The sequence below is a fragment of the Salmo salar genome, chromosome ssa04, assembly GCF_905237065.1.
Source record: "Salmo salar chromosome ssa04, Ssal_v3.1, whole genome shotgun sequence".
NCBI classification, from domain to species: domain Eukaryota; kingdom Metazoa; phylum Chordata; class Actinopteri; order Salmoniformes; family Salmonidae; genus Salmo; species Salmo salar.
In genome coordinates this window covers 30,379,350-30,397,249 of record NC_059445.1, presented here as the reverse complement: position 1 = coordinate 30,397,249, position 17,900 = coordinate 30,379,350, and the positions used below count along the sequence as shown (strand labels likewise).

The 17,900-nt window shown below is 41.6% G+C and overlaps 1 protein-coding gene across 2 annotated transcripts in view; it reads right to left on the bottom strand.

Annotated features, from left to right (window-relative positions):
• acadvl (acyl-CoA dehydrogenase very long chain) overlaps positions 1 to 16,989 on the bottom strand; it is a 40,638-nt gene extending 23,649 nt beyond the window's left edge. Inside the window, exons 1-12 of one of the 2 annotated variants that reach the window (XM_014195713.2) lie at positions 16,433 to 16,989; positions 16,262 to 16,340; positions 11,878 to 11,952; positions 11,531 to 11,603; positions 11,343 to 11,407; positions 9,361 to 9,495; positions 6,880 to 7,024; positions 6,372 to 6,501; positions 5,986 to 6,111; positions 4,121 to 4,319; positions 3,863 to 3,967; positions 2,017 to 2,103 (exon numbers count right to left, since the gene is read on the bottom strand). In XM_014195713.2, coding sequence (XP_014051188.1) covers positions 2,017 to 2,103; positions 3,863 to 3,967; positions 4,121 to 4,319; positions 5,986 to 6,111; positions 6,372 to 6,501; positions 6,880 to 7,024; positions 9,361 to 9,495; positions 11,343 to 11,407; positions 11,531 to 11,603; positions 11,878 to 11,952; positions 16,262 to 16,340; positions 16,433 to 16,503 — 1,290 coding nt within the window. In that variant the 5' untranslated portion in view covers positions 16,504 to 16,989. The remainder of the gene's footprint in view (positions 1 to 2,016; positions 2,104 to 3,862; positions 3,968 to 4,120; positions 4,320 to 5,985; positions 6,112 to 6,371; positions 6,502 to 6,879; positions 7,025 to 9,360; positions 9,496 to 11,342; positions 11,408 to 11,530; positions 11,604 to 11,877; positions 11,953 to 16,261; positions 16,341 to 16,432) is intronic. The other variant, XM_014195714.2, reaches the window with a different exon arrangement.
• Between the last annotated feature and the right edge of the window lie 911 nt (positions 16,990 to 17,900).

Genomic DNA, 17,900 nt, shown 5'->3' with positions numbered 1-17,900 from the left:
ATGGAGGCCTTTTTCATTGAAGTAAAATACAAGTTAGAGGAGGAAGATTATAGTGAAAAGAAGCCTACAAGGGGAATGTCCTTGGGGACAGGTTTTAGAGGACAAAGTTAAGAAGAATGTTGGCCCGGCCAAATAGACTGTGTGCTACTCGCTATTCAGGTTTGATGCACATTTTCAAACGCATTTATTTTCGTATTTATTATCATTTGTTTTATCATTAGCCTATAATCATTACTATTATTATTGTAGATGTATTCAAGAATCGAAACCAGTTCTTTATATATGCAAAAAGTGTTTTGTTTAATTTTGTTGATACATTTTTATTGGCTAAATTAAGTTTGAACTGTCATTTTAAATTTTGTGCTATATTTAGTTAGAGATGGGTTAAAAATAGGGCTGTTGGAAAATAAATGGCCTTAGCAATTGCTGACATTTGTTGAGTTCTGTTGAGCCATTTTCATTGGCCAAATTAAGTTAATGTGGTGTTTGCCACAATATAATAGAATTACCGGTAGGCTTACAGGGCTACTCTCACTCAAATCATGGAAAGGAAAAACCTAAGGCGAGATGCAAAACTTAATGACGCAATATAATAACCTGTTCGTATTTTCCTTATAAACATTTAGTTGACTTGTAGACTTGATATTACCCTAATAAAGTTAAGAAACTTGTGAAGGTTTGGTGTGGTATGTCTTATTAGGCTTAACTAGGCAGGCTTATGAAGGATGTGCGCAACAGCGTTCCAACGAACTCTCCGACAGTGAGGTGAGGAAGAATGTTTCATTCCTTTAATCTAACAATATAATGCTCATCTTTATAAAAAATAAGCTGATTGAAAATGTACAAATTAGCCTCCTTCTGTACACCTATCTGAAAAATAGCAGAAAGGTTGCTGGATCAAATCACAGAGCTGACATGGTAAACATTTATCGTTCTTCCCCTGAGCAAGGCAGTTAACCCACTGTTCCCCATTCAGTTGTACAATTGACTAGGTATCCCCCTTTCCCTATAAAGAAATGCATGTCGGTGTTGGGAACATGGCGCTGGTATATTGCTCTTTTTCTCTCGGTCGCTCTAGGCCTAAACTTCTCTTCCTTTAGATTTAGATTGTAAATATTCATATCATACAGTGGACGCCTAGACCCATAGGCATACAATGAATGCCCTGTTGCATTCAGCGCTCAAATGTCAGACAGCTGAACCATTGTTTAAGGAAAGTAAAAACCAATAAATTTCAGTGTGCTACATATCGATTTTCTTTTGTTAAAGACATTTACATTTATGTCATTTAGCAGACGCTCTTATCCAGAGCGACTTACAAATTGGTGCATTCACCTTATGATATCCAGTGGAACAACCACTTTACAATAGATGTACAATAGTACATCTATAAAGACAGTTAAGGACACGTAACTGTGGATCATTTGGCCAATATCGCTTGTTTGTTGAGGAGGGTTCTTTCCCTCTCTCTCCCCTTCTACTCTTGAATCTGAACCGGTCTCTCAGATCCGAACCAGCACGGGTCTGTTTGGATCCGTTTTTCCTCAGGCCTTTTTGGAACGGGTCTGACTGTCCTCAGGTCCATTCAGAACAGTTCTGTTTTTTAAAAATGTATTTATGCATATCTGGTCGGGTGGGAAAGCCAAGGATCCAGAACGGATCGAACTTTTTGGACACCTCTAGTGTGAAGCACACCCGTCTTGAATCGTGCACATCTCAATGGGCTTTTGTTAAGTCAAGCCTTTCAAAGTGGGTTGCATTCTGGGCAGGCAACTGTTGTCTTACAGTCAGAAAACACACTAATCGTCTTATTTTAGTATTTACAGTCTATGCACTTCTGGATCAATCAATACATTTTCTGACTGATTCAAAAATACATTGTGTGTCCTGAAGTTTCTTATGAAAATGCATTCATTTTGCAATGTATTATTTCTTATGGAAAATGTACACAATTGAAGTAATAGTTGTGAAATTGTTAAAAGAGGACAGGATAAAACCAGACAGTGCTGTACTCACAGAGGCAAAGATTTTGCTGATGGCAGCTTCAATATGGTAATCTTTGGATCCACTGTCCATGTTCCCACTGATCATGTAGGCCATAGACTGAAAGAAAGGGGAGGGGAGAAGAGGGCATGAAAATCACAGTAGGACACCAAAAGAAGCTCCCTGTCATCAAGGCAAAGGGTTGCTACTCTGAAGAATCTCAAATATAAAATAGATTTTTGATTTGTTTAACACTTTTTTGGTTACTGCATGATTCCATCTGTGTTATTTCATAGTTGTGATGTCTTCACTATTATTTTACAATGTAGTAAATAAAAAAATTAAAAAAAAACCTTGAATGAGTAGGTGTCCAAACTTTTGACTGGTACTGTGCCTATATGTACTGTCACAAGAATCAGGCCTCCTTATTGTTCCTAGAATTTCTAAGTAAACAGCTGGAGGCAGGGCTTTCTCCTATAGATTTAAATTTTTTATGGAATGGTCTGCCTACCCATGTGAGAGACACAGACTCGGACTCAACCTTTAAGTCTTTACTGAAGACTCATCTCTGTAGTAGGTCCTCCCCCACGGGCTCGTGCCGTGGGGGAGATCTTCGTGGGCTATACTCAGCCTTGTCTCAGGGTAGTAAGTTGGTGGTCTGTTGATCTCCCTCTGGTGGTGTGGGGGCTGTGCTTTGGCAAAGTGGGTGTGGTTATATCCCGTCTGTTTGGCCCTGTCCGGGGGTAACGTCGGATGGGGCCACAATGCCCCCCAACCCCGCCTGTCTAAGTGCCCAGTATCTATGCTGCAATAGTCTGTGTGTGTGTGGGGGGGGCTAGGCTCAGTCTGTCCTATCTGGTGTCCTGTGTGATCTTAAGTATGCTCACTCTAATTCTCCCATGTCTCTCTCGCCCTCTCCCAGCAGACCTGGGCTCTATGACCATGCCTCAGGACTACCTGGCATGATGACTCCTGGCTGTCCCCATCCCCAGTCAACTGGATCAGCAGCATAGTCAGGTGTTCTGCCTGCAGCTATTGAACCCTGACCTGTTCACCGGACATGCTACCTTATCCCGGACCTGCTGTCTCGGCCTCTGAATGCCCTGCTATGAAAAGCCAACTGATATGTACTCCTGAAGTGCTGACCTGTTGCTCCCTCTACAACCACTGATTAGTGTTTCACTCTGCAGGTGATCTATGAACGTTTGACCATCTTGAAGAACAATCTGGCCTTAATGACAATGTACTGTTATAATCTCTACAGCCAGAAGAGGACTGGCCACCTCTCAGAGCCTAGTTCCTCTCTAGGTTTCCTCCTAGGTTCCTGCCTTTCTAGGGAGTTTTTCCTAGCCACCGTGCTTCTACATCTGCATTGCTTGCTGTTTGGGGTTTTAGGCTGGGTTTCTGTATAGCACTGTGACATCTGATGATGTTCTTTATAAATACATTTGGTTGATTGATTGAGTAATGGATTATGATGTGTATTATGTGATTGCTTCCTTCTGCCAGTGGCTGTAAGCATACCATGCACAGGTGACGCCTTAATTGGGGAGGATGGGCTCGTGGTAAAGGCTGGAGCAGAATAGTTGGAATGGTTTCAAATACAGCAAACACATTGTTTCCAGGTATTTGATGCCATTCAACTTGGTCCGTTCCAGCCAATATTATGAGCCGTCACCCCCTCAGCAGCCTCCACTGATACCATGTCAGCTGAAGTGTGGTGAGCATTCTGAAGTAAAATGGCTGCCACGGCATCACCCATAGGGTGCTACACATGGTGGTGGTTGAGGTGAGTTTCTCCTCATACTATGTAAAGAGCTTTGAGTGTGTGGAAAAGCAAGATATAAATCGATTATCAATCAATAGATATTCTGTGTACCTCAGTGACATATTGCAGCATAGCCATGCGTGCCAACTTCTCCTGGATAGCTCCATAGGTGTGGATCTTACTGCCAAACTGGACCCTGTTGGCTGCATGGTCCACCTGGGCAAAGAGACAGGACAAGAGTCAGTATGGGAGGTCAAGAAGTGCTAAAACCAATACAGTAACAGAGCTTCAACGAGACTAGGACAGACTCAACTGAAGGGCAAATAGAGGTAACACTTTATTTGGATAGTCCCACACAGCGTTACTCACAGCCTGGGTGATGACTCCCTTCATGGTGCCGGAGAGGGCAGCGGCCATGCCGAAGCGCCCGTTGTTGAGGATGGCCATGGCCACCTTGAAGCCGCCACCTACCTCCCCCAGGACATTCTCAATGGGTACAGGGACATTCTCAAAGTACACCTCCGCCGTGTTGGACGCCTTAATGCCCATCTTCTTCTCAGGGGGACCGCTGGAGGAGGTAGAAGGTAATGAAATGTTAACGATACATGTAGTCACGTTGTTGTGTCTTATCTACCTTAGATGAATGCATTGACAATATGTCACCTGGATAAGAGTGTTTGTTTAGGTCCTTCCGAGTGTAGCAGCGGTCTAAGGCACTGCATCGCAGTGTTGAGACGTCACTACAGACCCGGGATCGATCCCGGGCTGTGTCACAACTGGCCGTGACCTGGAGTCTCACAGGGCAGCGCACAATTGACCCAGCATCGTCCGGGTTAGGGGAAGGTTTGGCCGGGGGTGGCTTAACTTGGCTCATCGTGCTCTTGCGACTCCTTGAGGCGGTTGTTTCCTCTGACACATTGGTGCACCTGGCTTTCGGGTTAAGCGGACGGGATTGAACTTTTGGGATGGGGGCAGTATTTTCACGTCCGGATGAAAAGCGTGCCCAAATTAAAAAACTGCCCGTTTCTCAGGCCGAGAAGCTCGGATATTCATATTTGGTAGATTTGGATAGAAAACACGCTGAAGTTTCTAAAACTGCTTGAATGATGTCTGTGAGTATAACAGAACTTATTTGGCAGGCGAAACCCCGAGGACAAACCAACCAGGAAAAAAATAAATGAGGTCACTCTCTTTTCAATGGGTTTTCATTGGGAATCTAGAATTCTAAGGCAGTTGCTTGCAGTTCCTATCGCTTCCACTGGATGTCAACAGTCTTTAGAAATTGGTTGATGTTTTTCCTTTGTGTAATGAAGAAGTATGGCTGTTCAGAACAAGGCTCGAGTGAAGTGTACTGTTTGATAGAGGCGCATGACCAGAAAGCACGCTCCACTTTGTTTTCCTCCGGTATTGAACGCTGTTTATTCCGTCTTAAATTTTATTTATTATTTACGTTAAAAAAATACCTAAAGTTATATTAGGAAAGTGGTTTGAAATGTTTGGACAAAGATTATAGGTAACTTATGAGATATTTTGTAGTCATGTGGCACGAGTTGGAACCGGTGTTTTTCTGGATCAAACGCGCCAAATAAATGGACATATAACGACAGAATTTATAGAACAAAGGACCATTTGTGATGTTTAATGGACATATTGGAGTGACAACACAAGATCTTCAAAAGTAAGGCATGCATTATGTTATTTCTGACTTTTGTGTTGTGCCTGGTGGGTTGAATTATGATTGTCTGTGTTTGTTTGATGGGGTGCTGTCCTCAGATAATAGCATGGTTTGCTTTCGCCGTAAAGCCTTTTTGAAATCGGACACTGTGGTTGGATTAACAAGAAGTTTATCTTTAAAATGGTGTATAATACTTGTATGTTTGAGGAATTTTAATTATGAGATTTCTGTTGTTTTGAATTTAGTGCCCTGCTATTTCACTGGCTGTTGTCGAGGTGTTTTGTCTTTTAGTCTGCAACTTGTTTAAAATTTGGATGTGCATCTTCAGAACAAAAACTTCTTAAAATATTCACTAAAAACAAGACTGTGGATGGACAGAAAAGTAATATAGAGACTGGGATAGTCATTAAATCAACAATCATGTGAAGCTTCTAACAAGAAACATACAGTACATACTCTTACTTAAATTCCCCCATTTCAGACCTCCCTCTTCCAATTCCTCCCTTTCTCCACCCTTCCATATCTGTATCCATCACCCATCCCTCCATCCACCACTCACTGTGTCACTCCTCCGAAGCTCCTCTCCACGATAAAGGCTGTGATTTTGTCTTTCATTTGTCCTGTCTTCTCATCCATCATGGGCATCTTGGCAAACACTGTGAAGATCTCAGCCAGACCACCATTACTGACAACACAGACACACAGTCAGGATAAGTCAAAGAAAACAATAGCAATACTGTATACAACCACAAGTCTATATTAGGAACCCCTAATATTATTAGGATTAAATGTCAGGAATTGTGAAAAACTGAGTTTAAATGTATTTGGCTGTGTATGTAAACTTCCGACTTCCAATGTAGCTATGAATGTGTACAGACATAAACCACGCTAAACAGTGTGTTTGCCATACTAAATGATAGCACAATGTTGGTGGTCCTGCAGTACCTGATCCAGATCTTGCCTCCATTGAGGATGTAGTGTTTTCCACAGGGAGAGAGGGTAGCGAGGGTCTTTATGGACGCAGCGTCAGAGCCACTGGCTGGTTCAGTCAGACAGAAAGCAGCCAGGGTCTCACCTAGATAAAAAGAGGAAAGAAAAGGAGGAAGAAAAAGAAGAGAAATAAGGACAACAGATTTTAAATGCCTTATACGTGGAATTACAGTCTAGGTATAATAATACATAGGCGGAACCAAATAAAATGACTAAAGAGAGAGTAACGACAAAGCTGGAATAGTGCATAGTGATCAGAAACATCCATTCCAGCCTCTTTATTTTACCTTTATTTAACTAGGCAAGTCAGTTAAGAACAAATTCTTATTTTCAATGACGGTCTACCGGGGAACAGTGGGTTAACTGCCTTGTTCAGGGGCAGAACGACAGATTTTTACCTTGTCAGCTCGGGGATTCGACCAACGCTCTAACCACTAGGCTACCTGCCGCCTCTCTCTCTCACCTGTGGCCAGCTTGGGTAGGTATTTCTCCTTCTGGGCGGGACTACCAACCAGCAGGATGCCCTTGAAACCGATGGACTGGTGGGCACCCAGAGTGATGCCAACCCCCAGGTCGTGCTGGCCCACGACCTCCACCAGCCTGGCATACTGTTCAATAAAAAGGACATTAAAACATTAGCGTACTTAATTTACACAGTACACTCTACCAGTCTGGTGTACTATTGTCAGAGGACACAAAGGTAAAAAAAATTGTTGAGTCTTGAAGGTTATTTTGCAGCCATCCTTATCAAAAGCAACATACATAGCTCAGTTTCATGCCGACTTGTTTCGACATAGGGATGGATATTCTACTACGGGCACATCACTCTTTATCCAGTGGTCTAAGACATGGCTTGAACTTTATGGTAGCATCCTTCAAACAGCAGTTACACCACCAACACCTTACAGTGCCTACAGAAAGTATTCAGACCCATTGAAATGTTCCACATTTTATTCTAAAATATATATATTTTTCCCCCTCAGCAATCTACACACAATACCCAATAATGACAAAGCAAAAATAGGTTTTTAGAAATGTGTACAAATGTATTAAAAAAATATATAATAATATCACATTTACATAAAGGATTCAGACCCTTTACTCAGTACTTTGTTGAAGCACCTTTGGCAGCAATTACAGCCTTGAGTCTTCTTGGGTATGACACTACAAGCTTGGCACACATGTATTTGGGGAGTTTCTCCCATTTTTCTCTGCCGATCCTCTCAAGCTCGGTCAGGTTGGATGGGGAGCATTGCTACACAGCTATTTTCAGGTCAAGAGCTGTTCGATCGGGTTCAAGTCCGGGCTCTGGTTAGGCCACTCAAGGACATTCAGAGACTTGTCCCAAAGCCACTAATGCGTTGTCTTGGCTGTGTGCTTAGGGTCGTTGTCCTGTTGGAAAGTGAACCTTTACCCCAGTCTGAGGTCCTGAGCGCTCTGGAGCAGGTTTTCATCAAGGATCTCTCTGTACTTTGCTCCGTTCATCTTTCCCTCGATCCTGACTAATCTCCCAGTCCCTGCAGTTGAAAAACATCCCCACAGCAAGATGCTGCCACCACCATGCTTCACCTTAGGGATGGTGCCAGGTTTCCTCCAGAGAGGACGCTTGGCATTCAGGTCAGAAAGTGCTCAGTCTTGGTTTCATCAGACCAGTTAATCTTGTTTCTCATGGTCTGAGATTCTTCAGGTGCCTTTTGGCAAACTCCAATCGGGCTGTCATGTGCCTTTTACTGAGGGGCTTCCGTCTGGCCACTGTACCATAAAGGCACCTGAGAGTGGTGCAGAGATGGTTGGGTTTCTGGAAGGTTCTCAGAGGAACTCCAGAGCTCTGTCAGAGTGACCATCGAGTTCGTGGTCACCTCCCTGACCAAGGTCCTTCTCTCCCTCAGTTTGGCCTGGCAGCCAGCTCTATGAAGAATCTTGGTGGTTCCAAACCTCTTCCATTTAAGAATGATGGAACCACTGTGTTCTTGGGGACCTTCAAAGCTGCAGATATATTTTGGTACCGTTCCCCAGATCTGTGCATCGACACAATCCTGTCTCGGCGCTCTATGGACAATTCCTTCGACCTCATGGCTTGGTTTTTGCTCAGACATGCACAGTCAACTATGGGACCCTATATAGGCAGGTATGTGCCTTTCCAAATCATGTCTAATCAATTGAATTTATCAAGTTGTAGAAAGATCTCAAGGATGATCAATGGAAACAGGATGACCCTAAACTCAATTTCGAGACTCAAAGCAAAGGGTCTAAATACTTACAGAAATATATATATATATATATATATATAAATAAAACTTAGCAAAAATTTCTAAAATCCTGTTTTCGATTTGTCATTATGGGGTATTGTGTGTAGATTGCTGAGGATTAAAATATTTATTTCATCCATTTTAGAATAGGGCTGTAACATAACAAAATGTGGGGGGGAAAAATCAAGGGGTCTGAATACTTTCCAAAGGCACTGTATATGCATCCTTGCGCACGTGTGCTGGTATTTCTGCTAACCTGTGTATTATGTGTTGGTACAGTACTCTGAATAGAGTGTGTTCTTACTGTATAGAGGTAAAAGGGTATCCCTGCTTACCTGCATCCTGGTTGGGGTATAGCTCTTAAGGTGTGTGTGTGTGTGTGTGTGTGTGTGTGTGTGTGTGTGTGTGTGTGTGTGTCTGCGTCCCTGTGTGTTGACGCCCCCCAGGTCAGTGTGTGTGTGTTTTTAACTATACTTGTTGGGAACCAGAATTCCCCACAACAATAGTAAACAAACAAAAGTTTGACGAAACAGGGACATTTTGTTATCCCCACAAGGTCAAATGCTATTTCAATGGGGTTTAGTGTTAGAAACTAGGGTACGGGTTAGGGAAAATAAAAATGTTTTGAATTGTGTGTCCCCACAAGGTTAGTTGTAAAAGACTGTGTGTATAGAGATAAAGGTGTATGTTCTCACCTGTGTGTTGGTGAGCCCCACGCCCCCCAGGTCCTGGGGGACCTGCAGGCCAAAGGCCCCCATCTCTTTCAGGCTTTCCATGGTGCTGTCCTCCACCTTCTCCAGGGAGTCATTCTTTGCTGGGTCATTCACCTCCTACAGCACACCATATATACAGTTGAAGTTGGAAGTTTACATACACTTAGGTTGTAGTCATTAAAACTCGTTTTTCAACCACTCCACAAATTTCTTGTTAACAAACCTCCAACAATTGTTTACAGACAGATTATTTCACTGTATCACAATTCCAGTGGGTCAGAAGTTGACTAAGTTGACTGTGCCTTTAAACAGCTTGGAACATTCCAGAAAATTATGTCATGGCTTTAGCAGCATTTGATAGGCTAAGTGTCATCATTTGAGTCAATTGGAGGTGTACCTGCAGATGTATTTCAAGGCCTACCTTCAAACTGCCTCTTTGCTTGACAACATGGGAAAATCAAAAGAAATCAGCCAAGACCTCTGAAAGAAAATTGTAGACCTCCACAAGTCTGATTCATCCTTGGGAGCAATTTCCAAACGCCTGAAGGTACCACGTTCATCTGTACAAACAATAGTACGCAAGTATAAACACGGGGACCACGCAGCCGTCATACCGCTAAGGAAGGAGACGCGTTGTCTCCTAGAGATGAACGTACTTTGGTGCGAAAAGTGCAAATCAATCCCAGAACAACAGCAAAGGACCTTGTGAAGATGCTGGAGGAAACGGGTACAAAAGTATCTAGATCCACAGTAAAACAAGTCCCATATCAACATAACCTGAAAGGCCGCTCAGCAAGGAAGAAGCCACTGCTCCAAAACCGCCATAAAAAAAAAGCCAGACTACGGTTTACAACTGCACATGGGGACAAAGATCGTACTTTTTGGAGAAATGTCCTCTGGTCTGATGAAACAAATATAGAACTGTTTGGCCATAATGACCATCGTTATGTTTGGAGGTTAAAAGGGGGAGGCTTGCAAGCCGAAGTACACCATCCCAACCGTGAAGCACGGGGGTGGCAGCATCATGTTGTGGGGGTGCTTTGCTGCATGAGGGACTGGTGCACTTCACAAAACAGATGGCATCATGAGGGAGGAAAATTATGTTGAATATATATATTGAAGCAACATCTCAAGACATCAGTCAGGAAGTTAAAGCTTGGTCGCAAATGGGTCTTCCAAATGGACAATGACCCCACGCATACTTCCAAAGTTGTGGCAAAATGGCTTAAGGACAACAAAGTCAAGGTATTGGAGTGGCCATCACAAAGCCCTGACCTTAATCTCATAGAAAAATGGGCCAAAATTCACTCAACTTATTGTGGGAAGCTTGTGGAAGGCTACCCAAAACGTTTGACCCAAGTTAAACAATTTAAAGGCAATGCTAACAAATACTAATTGTGTGTATGTAAAGTTCTGACCCACTGGGAATGTGATGAAATAAATCACTCTCTACTATTATTCTGACATTTCACATTCTTAAAATAAAGTGGTGATCCTAACTGACCTAAGACAGGGAATTGTTACTAGAATGAAATGTCAGGAATTGTGAAACTGAGTTTGAATGTATTTGGCTAAGGTATATGTAAACTTCCGACATCAACTGTATGTATGTATGTATGTATGTATGTATATTTATTCTACAGCACCCATGAGCCAGCCCAAGAGACAGAGGTCAGTTACAACCTGGGTCATGTTCAGTAGTAATGAAATGGAGGAATACGTTCCAAAACAGACAATAATCGAAACTATCTGAACTTGTCCAATAAGAAAAGCTTGTTTTCGTTTTCCGCTGAGAAACATTTTGCTACGGTGTTCCCTAATGAACATGACCCTGATGACAAATCTAGTGGCAGTGAAGAAATGTAGCTTGAATAACTTAAGAGGAAATATGTGCTGTGGTTTACTATTTGTAAAATAAAATAAACATTTGGTCACAAAAAAAGAAAAGGTGAATTGAAACTCACTTCAAAGAATTTGGAAACGGGTGGGACTAACTCCTGGAGGAACTGGATCTGCTCCTCGTTCATCACTGGAAAACAGCAAAAAGTCCACAACCGTTAGTTGTTCCAACATCTCTCCTTTACATAATAGCTAAGTGGCTGCATAACAACACATGTATGCATTGACAGCTAAACATGACTAGTCCATTCACCTGAGGGGAAGGGAAAGACCTGTGAGGGGTTGATCTGACCCTTGAACATGTTGACAGCAAAAGACTGGGACTCCTACAAGAGATATATGGAGTTATGTTGATTATCATCAACTGTCACAAAAAAGCAGGAAATGCATACTGTACTTTCTAACGCATTTCAGAGGGATCTAAGCGCAGCTCAGTCATAATTGTTGATCTTGAACTTTAAAACATGGAGACCCAAACAGTAGCCTCATCCAGTATGGACAAGTTCAGTAAAGCAGTACTTTATAGGGAGGAAGGTTGATCTAAAAACACAGGGGTGAATATGAGTGTTGTTATGACAAAAATAAGTCTTCCACTCATACCACGCTCTGTGCCTTCTTGGCAGTGGCTGCCTTGGTTGCTGTGGCGGTGCCAACAGCCTGTTTGTCCAGCACTGCCTGTAGAGAGACAAACACAAACAAGCAATGTCATACAGAGAGAAGAGGGAAGAGATTACCACCATAGAAATATAATCTCATTCTAATTCTACGGTTACAATATGTTAGAGAGATAGGGACTGAAAGAACTGAATTTCCGATGGATTATTGATAGGTAGGATGAGGATAATTGAATGGAGTGGTACAGTACTTTAGACAGGGGAAACAGGCAACAATAGCGAAGGGGTTTGTCAAAGCTACAGTAGAAGACCCTGCTCCTATACACAAGGATTAAATATGAAAGAAACAATAATATATTACTCTTAAGAATCTGAGTGTTCATTTAAAAACAAGGCAACATTAAACATGTCCCCCACGAATGGTGCCGCGCCCAGTCTTGGGGCAATTAGTCACAACACTTTAAGCTCAAAATGGGACAACATGCTTGATATATGTTCGGAATTTCAGTTGATTACTATAGTGCCACCCTTGGGCCTATCAGTGTAATTTTGTAAATTACAGATATCTATGGCAAGACGCATCATTCACCCAAGGCCAGTGGTGTCTGGGATATCGAGTGGGTTAGCAAGACTCATATCCCTGAACGTGTGCCAAATTTATGCCTCGAGTCAAAAAAATCAAGAGCTATAAACATGTGTCCATTATAGCACCACCGTGTGGTTGATATGAATGTTCTTGCACATGTCAAGTCTTGACAGTGTTTGGAACATGTGTACCACATTGTGTGACAAAACAAATATCCTTGACTGATTTATATATTTTAAGACTATGCCCATGTGACTGTTTATTGGTCAATAGCAGCCATGATGTTTTCAGTACTAGTCTATAAAATATTGCGTTGAGAGACAGTTGTCCATAGATGCCACATATCAAGTTTCATGCAGATCGGTCATTCGGTGCCAGAAGAGTAGCGTTTTAAGTGTTTTTCACAAAATTGTTAATGGCAGAAAATCCATCATGGCGGACCGTATGGGTCCATGAGGCAAATTTGTTCCTTGTGAGGAGAGGGACCTATTGTCAGATTCAAGACAACTGGGAACTCTGGGGGGAAAAAAACAAGCTCCTAGTGGGATTTTTTTTTTGAACCGTCATCCAACTCAAAATTCCAAGTCGGAAACTTGGGCATCTTTCTAGAGCTCTGACTTTCCGACCTGGAGATCACTGACGTCATGATTTGACCTCTTGTTTTCGAGTTCCCAGTTGAAGTGAAAGCACCATATGTACCGAATTTCATGACTTGTTATAGCGCCACCATCTGGCATACCAGTGATATTTTGTAAGTGCCAGATGTCTATGGCAAGACGCATCATTCACCCAAGTTGTCAAAATCAGGCCAGTGCTCTCAAATATCACGTGTGAGTAACGTACGAACAAACGGACAGACAGAAAGATCCCCAGTCAACTCCCCGATTCCATCGTGGGGCACAATAATAAACTGTAGAGAGAGGAATTTTATTTCAGAGGTGCCATTTTATTCACTCAGTCAACAAAAACAAATGTTCAACATGGCCTGAAATCGCTAATAAAACCTAGTGGTCAATCGTATTTCCACCATTCATTTTTCCTATAGGGGATTTTAGAAAGGCTTAAAATAAGGGCTGTGTTTTGTGTAGGTTCACCCTGTCGTGACGTTTTGATTAGGGTTGTTACGGTGACAGTATTACCGCCACACCGCTGGTCACGAGTCATGAAGGCAGTCTAATTCCATGTGACTGTTTAATCACAGTAATTAGGCTTTTCCAAGCTCTGATGCTGCTGATGGTCATTAGTAGCCTACCAAACTTGCTAACTGCCTGGTACTCAGCACTCTATTGTCCCTCTAATAACTCTGTCATCAATGCAAATGTTATCAAATCTAATCAAACACTTAATGAGAGCCCATGAGCTCCTGTTGCGCAACAGTTCTATAGGCTATGCAATTTCGTGAGAAAGTGTGATGTATTAAAAAGAGGATCCCATCAGCTTTCTATAGGCTTGGCCTACTATATTTATTTCTCAACTTTCCTAATATTAAGTACACTGCTTATCTTTACAACAGGAGTATAGACTACCTGGCTGGCATGAAAATGAACCATGGGAAAAACATGCTACATTCATTACTTAAGTGTAGAGATGACATGTATTTTTCAGCTGCCCCTGTTAAGACATGTGCATGATAATGGTCCATTCTAAATCAAAACTAATTTCACACATATATTATTTAGTGTATGTAAAGATTAAATCGAGAATAGTGTGATGGCAGACAACAATAGCCCATCACTTGTGAATGATGCCCAGCTTAAGGCAAAAAACAGCCCTTTGCCTTTTTTTGCAACTTTTTCAAATCATAGTATCACACCTCATGTAGCCCAGCCCATAGTCCTATATGTTTTGATAAGGTTTGTATCACACCTCATGTAGCCCAGCCCATAGTCCTATATGTTTTAATAAGGTTAGTATCACACCTCATGTAGCCCAGCCCATAGTCCTATATGTTTTGATAAGGTTTGTATCACAACTAGTAGCCAAATAACTTCTTAAAATTAAGCACATTAATCCGCTTTACAATGGGTGTAGAGCCTAACTGGCATACATACACAGAGCGTGAGTTTCAAGTTTCGGGACGATAATTTTCACCATAAGAACGCACCTTTATAATAAAAGCATTACATGCATAATCTCATTTGGGTCACTTTTGATAATGGTGTTTTCAAGCTAATGGGACATTCATGCTTCTAGCCTACTGCGGTGTGCGCATTGCTGCGCTTATAATGTGTAGAAATAGCCTAATAGTTTATCAACATTTTAAGCTAAACGTTCTGATCTGTTGCATCAGCCACATTGCGTAAAATAGTTTTTTGATGCTAGTGGTTGTATTAATTTGGGATCTATCGCATCCCACAACTATCCCAGACTATGTTTGGAATATTATTTATTGCACAGAATAGGTCAACTTTTGTACTATGGGGGATAGTAGATTTACATAGGCTAGCACTTTTGCTGTTCGTTAGGCCTACTCATCTTGTTGGCTGACGAAAAGTAAATGTGGACAGTTCTTCCAATATGCACCTTGGAATGGGATAAGGATGTGTGCAGTTGCGTCTCCGATATGTCAGTCTTCACACTTTCTCACTAGCCTGTGAGAAAGACCCAATCGTGTGACAGAGAACCATGTGAATGAGAGCTGCTTTGGCACGCAGCCAGAAGGGAATTATAATTATTATTATTTCAGCCCAAGGGCACAACGGCCACTGACCGCAAAAGGCATGGATTTTTTTTTTAGGGGGCATTACGGCCACACATATGCAGCTGGGGAAATTGAGGCATTATTAAGTGCTTGTCAAATTGTGAATGAGAGACTGATGAGTTGTGTACAGCCTGTGCAAAAAACTAAGTAGAGCTCATGCCTTTTAAGTGACTTTTTTCAAATCATCATTAGTCACATCATGCAGCCTTACAATGTATTAAAAATCAAAACATATAGCCCAACATATGTATGACAACTAAAGTTACATAACTCTAAATTAAGCATAAAGGAGGACCTGTTTCTTTGTTAACACTCAACACAGAATAGCCACATGTGCACACTCCCTCAAATTGTTTGGAGAAAATATCCTTTATGATAGCCACATTAGGGTTTTATTTTTGGGAGGTAAATACAGGAAAATATATTGATAAAAGTCACCTTGTCCGAGAGAGATTTACATGGTTATCAAAACTTCACGCCAGGGTAAGCCTACACCCAACAGCCCTTATTTTAAGTGTTTCTACAATCCCCTATGGGAAAAATGTATGGTGGAAAAACAATTGGAACCATTTCCCTGTTTGACCACTAGGTTTTATGGTTATTATGTACTCTATTGACATGGTCATTGGTCAGACACATGTACTGTGTGACCTGGCTATGTCCTGCTGTCCCCTGTCTATCATTGAATGGAAATAGAACTCAGAACCACCTATAACCTACATTGGAGTCACGTGAGTCCACGGTGAACTTTCCCCCACTTCTCGATGCTATTACATATCCTGATGGATATGGTAGGTCCATATAGGTTACCTCCACTGGAAGCAATGTCATCCTTTTGTCAGTTACACTTTATTATCTAATTTGGATAACATTTTATTAATACAACATTATGACGCAGAATCGTTTGTTTCAACACATTACCTATGAGCTGTCAAGATGGCAACAAACGCTCCTGCTTAGAATAATCACTGTTACAATGTTTGATCATTGATACAATGTTTCCAATTGTACCAGGAAAACGAGTGCATGGCTGTGAGTTCTTTTTTATGACAGCGCCCTGTCCTTACATTGCCCCGTCCTTACATTGCCTACCTCCGCAGCCTGAGAAGAAGCATAGAGGCGGGCATTCTGCGTGGCGGCTGCTCCGATCTGCTGCTGAATCCTACACGAATAGAAATACGAATTGAAAATGATTGAATGTATAGAAATAAATCATTTTAAAGCTGTTTTGTCAGTGAGAACGTATTTACTTACCCGGAAAAGGCAGGGGAGATACGAAGTGCTGTGCACAAAGCAGGAGTCAAGCTCACTTTGCCCAAAAGCATATTGAACGACCGCCTTAACTATCTTCAGAATTAGGTTAAAGAGATCTGTATGATCTTGTGTCCCGAATAAGCGCTCCAAATGGACGACTTTGTCCTTCTGAGTCAAAACCTGTGGCTTAATTCAAGTATTCTACTGCCGTTGTGTAACCTAGAAAACGTTCCACTGAAGAAAATGGCCACAGCATAGAAAACAGGATTCTAGACACACCGGGTCTAGACAGCGCATACGGAAGACTTGTCTAGCTTCTTGAAATCTATGCACATGACACAGCGGAAATACGGAAGTGTAGGCTGCATAGCGTCATGAGGAGGAGCTCCGTAGACCCTTCGTGTCCAGAGGTAATTTAGCAATTCATTGTAGCTCTGTAGAGTTTCTATTTTATCTACTTTTCTCGAGCCAATTAGCTTGTTCCATTCCTGGATTACTCATTATACTAATACATTCCGATTTAAATCAACAAATGCGATAGTTTAAAAAAGGTTAAGGGGCATAGGCTGTGTTGGCAAAATCACTACATATCCCATCCAGTTGTCATAGTTCCAAGACCAGTCAGAAACGTCCAGCTACGCAAATGACTCCTGTGGATCTCAAAACTGAATTTGCATCCTGATTAACGCCTTGATCACACCGAAAGTGTGATGCGCTAAATGGTACACAGGGTCATCTGGATATGTGTGCAACAAAAATGTATCATTAACTTTCTGCTACCATTTCTGTCACGCCTTGATCACACCGATAGTACATTTGGGCAAAATAGAACACATCATCTGAATATGTGTACAACAAAAGTTCAACATTCACCGTCTGCTACAATTTCTCTCAAGCCGCACGCATACAGTTTGACGCATATGTTCGATAATTCCAACACATTCACCACACAGAACTTCCTCTGCAAAGCAATGCTGCAAGGCTAATGCCGCATTCCATTGGAAAGGAATGTCCTTCTGATGCACCAAAATACTGTTGGTGTGATCAAGGTATAAGCACCAATATAATCCTTGTTTTACCACACGACAGATAGACTGAACCAGTCATGACTATTCACCAAAACAATAAATAATTGTCAAGTTTCTTTCCAGCGAATTTTTAAGTTACATGGTTGTATAACTAGGAGTTTTGAAGTTGAGGGTGCAGTATTTATGAAGTGTGGCAATGTGGATGAAACTAGTTGTACTTTTTGTCTAATTAATATTTCCTATTACATGACAAGATAAAACACGAGAAAAGAGCCCTGCTGCCTCTTTTATTTTATTTGAATCTGAAATCAAACAACATAAATTATTTTGTTTTTTGTTTTTATTGTCTAAGGAAATATTACATAATGAGAATTTGAATAATGATTTGATTATTCAAATGTTGTGTTTTTAATTATCGGTTCTGTTTTTTTTACCTTTAT